We start from the raw sequence: 6,608 nt of genomic DNA on the forward strand, positions 1-6,608 counted from the left end.
TTTGCAGCTGGTATCAAGATAAGTGGACAACATTTGTGTTTATATGGTAGCTGACTGTAAGGAATACTACATGTATTAATGAAATGTGTGTGTCTTCACAGAACTGTTCAGTTTAGTACTGGAATTGAAATACAAATAGAATGGTCTCTGGAACTATACCTTAAAGCAGAATTTTGTTTGTACTTTCTGGAATTATGATGAAAATATTTATGGAAAGCATCACAAATGGATGTCCATCTGCAACTGTTTCACTGTAAAGCTTTCATTGAGGCACAACATTAGAAACATTCTTATACAGATGTCGTTTGGAATAAAGGTCTCCATTCTAATTGTGGCAACAGGAATACTCATCTTAGGAATGCTAGGAAATGGATTCATCGCACTGGTGAACTGCATCGAATGGTTCAGGACTGGGAAAGTTTCCTCAGCTGATTTCATCCTCACCAGCTTGGCTCTGGCCAGAATCATCCAACTGTTGCTAACTCTATTGGATTCATTTATAATAGGGCTAGCTCCACATCTGTACGCTACTGGTAAACTAGCAAAGGTGGTTACTATTCTTTGGGCACTAACTAATCAACTGACTATCTGGTTTGCCACCTGCCTCAGCATTTTCTACTTCCTTAAGATAGCCAATTTCTCCCACTCCTTTTTCACGTGGCTGAAGTGGAGAGTCAACAGGGTGCTTCTTCTGCTTTTCCTGGGGTCTTTCTTCCTACAGTCTCTTAACCTCTTAATGCATGATGCTATTAGTGAATTGTGGTTGAAGTCCTACAGGGTACATGAAATAAATATGACTTTGCGGTTAAAGGTAAATGAAATGTTCTATCTTAAAAGTCTTCTTCTTCTTACGTTGACCTATATCATCCCCTTTTTCCTGTCCCTCATCTCTTTGCTCCTTTTATTTCTGTCCTTGGTGAGACACACCAAGAATTTTCAGCTCAACCTGATGGGCTCGGGGGACTCCAGCACAGAGGCCCATAGGAGGGCCATGAAAATGGTGACAATGTTCCTCCTCCTCTTCATCATTTACATTATTTCTCTTCTAACAGCATGTTGGACCTTCACTAATTTACAGACGTATCAGGTCAAGATGTTTGTCATGATGATTTTTTCTACCTTTCCCTCAGGCCACTCTTTCATTATAATTTTTGGAAACAGCAAGCTAAGACAGATCGCCTTGAGACTACTCTGGCACTTAAATTATTTGAGAAAAGCACAACTTTAACTTTATAAACAGAATTTGAAAAAACCTTGTGAATTCTATGGGAAAGTACCTTAACAGAAAACCTTCAGCATTTCTTTATATCAGGGTTTGTTAAACAGCACTAAAATTTCCCTACAACAAGTAATTATATTTTCTTAAAGTGATATGACATAATATTTGACTAAAGGGCATATCGCCACTGTATTAACAGTTTCTGGTAACAGTAGAGTATTTGAGACCTGAAGAAGTATGGTTATAAAACTCTATAATGAAATATTGATAAATGTATAAACAATATACAATGCAATATGAATAAGTGTATATAGAATTACAGTTACCTAAAGGAAAAAAGAAACACAAAATTTTCAAACTTAAGATAAGTTTGAAATTAGGATATAAAAAGAATTGTAAATGTTAAGTATAATAATAATTTATATAAATACTAATATAAATATAAATATTAGTGTGATGCTTCTAATGTTGGAAAGGATCTGAAACAATGGGAATTTTCATGCTGTAGTTATTGGATTATGATTGGTAAAACAACTTTGTACAAGACTATGGCATTATGAATTTAAGGTGAAGATGCATATCCTAAGACCCGTTTATTGTACTGGTTTTTACACTAGAGCATTTTTCATACAAGTGTAACAGAATGTATATGCAAAAATGTGCATGTTACTACCGTTCTTAATGGCTGAAATTGAGGAGTCATATAAATGCCCATTAGTTATAAAATGTACAAATAAATCATGGCATAGAGACACAGTAGAATACTTTGGGAAGATGTAAGAACAAGCTGAATAAAACCTAAAGCCCTTGCTGACTATATTGTAATGTGTATTACTAAGTGTGGGTGAGGCATAAATGAGAAGAATTCATGCTCTGCAGATGAACCTCTCAATATTGCCAATATCTGGCTTTAACTCAGAGACTGTTTTGTTGGATAAAGATAGAGTTCTATCATTTCTCACAAGCCCTGTCTGTAGTTTCCAAAGTTGGCCAAATGTTTACAGGTCAGTGTAAAATATCAACAGTAATCTTATTTTTAAAATATCTTGATAGTATGATTTTTAACACCAAGAGAAGTTCAATAAATTGAAGGAATGAAAGTCTGAATTATTAGAGAGAAAAACAAGAGGTTTTGAATCCATATGATTTTGGATTCTCTGAGCCTCATTTTCTTTTCATTTTTTTAATTATTATTATTGTTTGAAGTATTACAAATAGTAGTACATATGTCTCCTTTTTTTCCCCCATTGACCCCCCCCCCGGCCTCCCCTACCCCCCAGTACATGCCTTTACCTGTTTCCCCCCGACCCAGTGTCTTGTATCCATTGGTTATGCTTATATGCATGTGTACAAGTCCTTCGGTTGATCTCTTACAGCACCCCCCCGCCGCCCCAACCTCCCCTGCCTTCCTGCTGTAGTTTGACAGTCTGTTCAATGCTTCTTTGCCTCTGTATCTATTTTTTCCCCATTTATTTCCTTTAAAAAAATCTTGCCTCTGCAGACTAGAAATAAACATATAATAACAAAAAATGTTTGAGTCCCAATTTCAATGTCCAACCTTTCTGAGTCCCCATTTCAATGTCAAACAGTTCCTTATGTGTACATGTCAGCAATGATATCTGGATGGTGGGCACATGGTGGCAATGCAGGTCCGACCCTCTCTGGTTTGGTCCTATGAGCCTCATTTTCTTATTGACAAAAAGAAGATAGTCATTCTGGACAACAACCCCATGAGATATTCTGCAAGCAATGTGTGTTTGGGAATGTGCAAATGATGAATTTAAAAATAAATATAAATTATCAGCATCTAGCACTCAGCAGTTGTGACTTTGCTGGGTTCACTCAGGAAACTTGAATGCTTTGGATAGCAAAAGCCTTACATAAACTATGGAAATGTCCCATCAGTCCTCCTTCATCACACCTCAGTAGTGATGATCTTAGTGCTCCCCAAATTCCATCTACTAATGTAGGTGTTTGCTGTATATTAGAGTTCCAGGCATTGAATTTTTTAATGGTATTGATAACAACTGAAATTGGTTAACAAATTGGGTAGAGGTTAAATAAGGCAAGCTTTGCAAAATAATGAAAGAGAATATGTCTATATTTGCATATTAGCAAATAAGATCTCAGGTTTTTTTTTCCTACCATCAAGTATGAGAAATTTCATTTTATGTTGAGAACATAGAGTACCTGGATTAGAGTGCAGCTAACTCTCTGGGAGAAAATAATTTTTATAAGGAGAGTTATGTGCCCACCCATTAGCCTACCTGAGTGCTTTCTGACTTAATATTGAGCCTGCAATTTTTAAAAAGAAATTAATTGCACATCCAAAAAACAAGTATACATACTATTTCAATGTGGTAAGTCAAGAAATTATCAGTGTTCCAATTAGACATCAAAGCTTTCTCTTTGAAGACATGGTGAGTGCCTTGCATTGCTTCTTCACCATTTTAGTAAACACGGAATTTGTCATTGGTATTTTGGGGAATCCTATCTAATAAAGAGGGAATATGCTAATTGACCATCACTCCATCACAAAGATGGCTGCACCCACAGCTGAGACCAAGTTCCCATAAGGAGCCTTAATGAGCAACCAGCAGGGACCTGAGGCTACACCCTCTCCCGCTCCAGTGGGGCTTGAATAGGGGACCTCAGGCTGCACCTCCCCACCCAGCAGGGCTTGACAGGGGACCTCAGGTTGTGCCCCCCACCCGGCAGAGCTTGACAGGGGACCTCGGGCCGCGCCCTCGGCCCTGGCATCAGTCTGGGGGACCTCAGGCCATGCCCCCCGCCCCAGCACCAGGCCAGGGGACCTGAGGTCATGCCCCCCAACTGGCGGGGCTTGACAGGGGACCTCAAGGTGTGCTTCCCGTCCTGGTGCTGGGCCAGGGGACCTCAGGCTGCTCCCCCCGCCCCAGCGCCAGGCCAGGGGACCTCAGGCTGTGCCCCCCACCAGGTGGGGCTTCACAGGGGACCTCAAGATGCACCCCCAGTGCTGGGTCAGGGGAACTCAGGCTGCATCCCGCACTGAGTGGGGCTTGACGGGGGACCTGAGGATGCACCCCCCTGCCAGTGGGGCTTGATGGGGGACCTCAGGCCATGCCCCCCATCCAGTGGGGCTTGACGGGGGACCTCAAGGCATGCCCCCTGTCCTGACACCGGGCCAGGGGACCTGAGGCTATGCCCCCTGCCTGGCAGGGCTTGACAAGGGTGGGACTGGCCGAGTCTGGATCTAGCCCAATGGTGGGGGGCCGGCCGGGTCTGGGTCTCACGTGATTTTGAGGTGCATGTGGGTGGGAGGGGACTTGACTCTGGGTCCCGTGGTGTGCCCCAGACTCTGACAGGAGGAAGGTTCTCATATGCATTTTACTAATTTTCTTTCATCTCTAACACTTCTATTATACAGAAAGGGCAAATAGCAATATTAAATTGTTTCCTCTAATTCATCCCCTTTTTATGTGCATGAATTTCATGCACCGGGCCACTAGTAGATTCATAATGCTGGTGAACTGCATTGACTGGTTCAAGAAACGAAAGATTTTCTCACTTGATGGAATCCTCACTGCTTTGGCGCTCTCCAGAATTTGTCTGATTTGGGTAATAATGATGAGTTGGTTTGCAAAGGATATTTATCCATCTTCACACATGAATATAATGGAAGTTGTACTTATTATTCTCAGGGTTGTGGCCAATCATTTTAGTAACTGGTTTGCCACAGGCCTCAGTCTCTTTTATTTTCTCAAGACAGCCAATTTCTTTCTTTCTTTTTTTTTAAATATATTTTATTGATATTTTACAGAGAGGAAGGGAGAGGGATAGAGAGCTAGAAACATCGATGAGAGAGAAAGATCGATCAGCTGCCTCCTGCACACCCCCCACTGGGGATGTGCCCGCAACCAAGGTACATGCCCTTGACCAGAATCGAACCCAGGACCCTTCAGTCCGCAGGCCGATGCTCTATCCACTGAGCCAAACCGGTTTCGGCGACAGCCAATTTCTTAAATCCTGTCTTTTTTTTTGCCTGAAGTGTAGGTTGAAATGGTCGTTCTGGTAATGTTGCCGGGAGCATTAGTGTTCTTATCTTTAAATCTTACTATAATAAGTATGTATATTAATATCCAGATGCATCCATGTGAAAGAAGTGGGACTTTGAGTTCTAAAAGGAGCAACACTAAAAACAATTCAAAACTGTTTGTACTCACTCTTGGAGCTCTCATGCTTGTTTCCATGTCTCTGAATTTTTTTATCCTGTTCATCTTCTCCCTATGGAAACATCTCAAGAATATGAAGCACAGTGCAATGGGATTCAGAGATCCTCACCTCAAGGCCCATATGAGATCCATGAAAAGTGTGATGTCTTTACTGTTACTATTTGTTGTTTATTTCCTGTCTCTTTTTATAACAATTTTCCATTCTGAGGTGACGCAGAACAAACTGGTCCTTTTGCTTGGCCAGGCTATTATAAATCTTTATCCTTCTGTCCACTCATTTATCCCGATTCTGGGAAATGGTAAGCTCAGAAAGGCTTCCCTTTCGGTGCTGGGGCAGCTGAAGTGCTGTTGAAAGTTGGGAAACCCTGAGATTCATAGACCACTCTGGAGAGCAGAACATATAATCTAGAAGGAAAGAAGTTAATAAGTTTTTGTATGGCATTTCACCCTTCTTTGGGGTTCTTCTGTAATATGTAATATCAAATATTTTTAAATGTTTATTTGAAACTAGTGGCCCCATGCACGAAATTCGTGCACGGGTTGGGATGGGCGTGTTCCTCAGCCCAGCCTGCAACCTCTCCAATCTGCGACCCCTCAAAGGATGTCCTACTGCCAGTTTACAGGGATCGGGCCTAAACCGGCAGTCGGACATCCCTCTCGCAATCCGGGACTACTGGCTCCTAACCACCCACCTGCCTGTCAGCCTGCCTGATTTCCCCTAACCATTCTGCCTGCTGGCCAGCTCACCCCCAACTGCGCCCTGCTGTCAGCCTGCTTGCCCCCAAATGCCCCCCCTGCCAGCCTGATCACCCCCAACTGCCTCCCTTGCCAGCCTGCTCACCCCCAACTGCTGCCCCTGCTGGCCTGCTCTCCCTCACCTTCCCTCCCCACTGGCTTGCTTGCCGCCAACTGCCCCCCTGCTGGCATGCTCACTCCAAACTCCCCCCGCCACGCTATCCTGATCACCTCCAACTGACCCCCACTGACAGCCTGCTCACCCCCAACTGGCCCCCCTGCTGGTCTGCTTACCCCCAACGGCCCTGCCCTCCACCAGCCTGATCACCCACAACTGTCGTCCCATCCTGGCCTGATCACCCACAACTGCCCTCCCCTCTTGGCCTCTAACTGCCTCTACCTCGGCCCCGCCACCATGGCTTTGTCCAGAAGAACGTCCGGAA

At 43.3% G+C, this 6,608-nt stretch overlaps 1 protein-coding gene across 1 annotated transcript; it reads left to right on the forward strand.

Annotated features, from left to right (window-relative positions):
* Window positions 1-298: 298 nt before the first annotated feature.
* LOC308244300 (taste receptor type 2 member 7-like) lies at window positions 299-5,782 on the forward strand (the record flags this gene model as incomplete). Its single annotated transcript, XM_080660242.1, has 2 exons — window positions 299-811; window positions 5,639-5,782. The coding sequence occupies 2 exons, from the start codon at window positions 299-301 to the stop codon at window positions 5,780-5,782; spliced, it is 657 nt and encodes a 218-aa protein (XP_080516368.1).
* Between the last annotated feature and the right edge of the window lie 826 nt (window positions 5,783-6,608).

The sequence above is a fragment of the Plecotus auritus genome, assembly GCF_963455305.1.
Source record: "Plecotus auritus genome assembly, chromosome: 3".
NCBI classification, from domain to species: Eukaryota; Metazoa; Chordata; class Mammalia; order Chiroptera; family Vespertilionidae; genus Plecotus; species Plecotus auritus.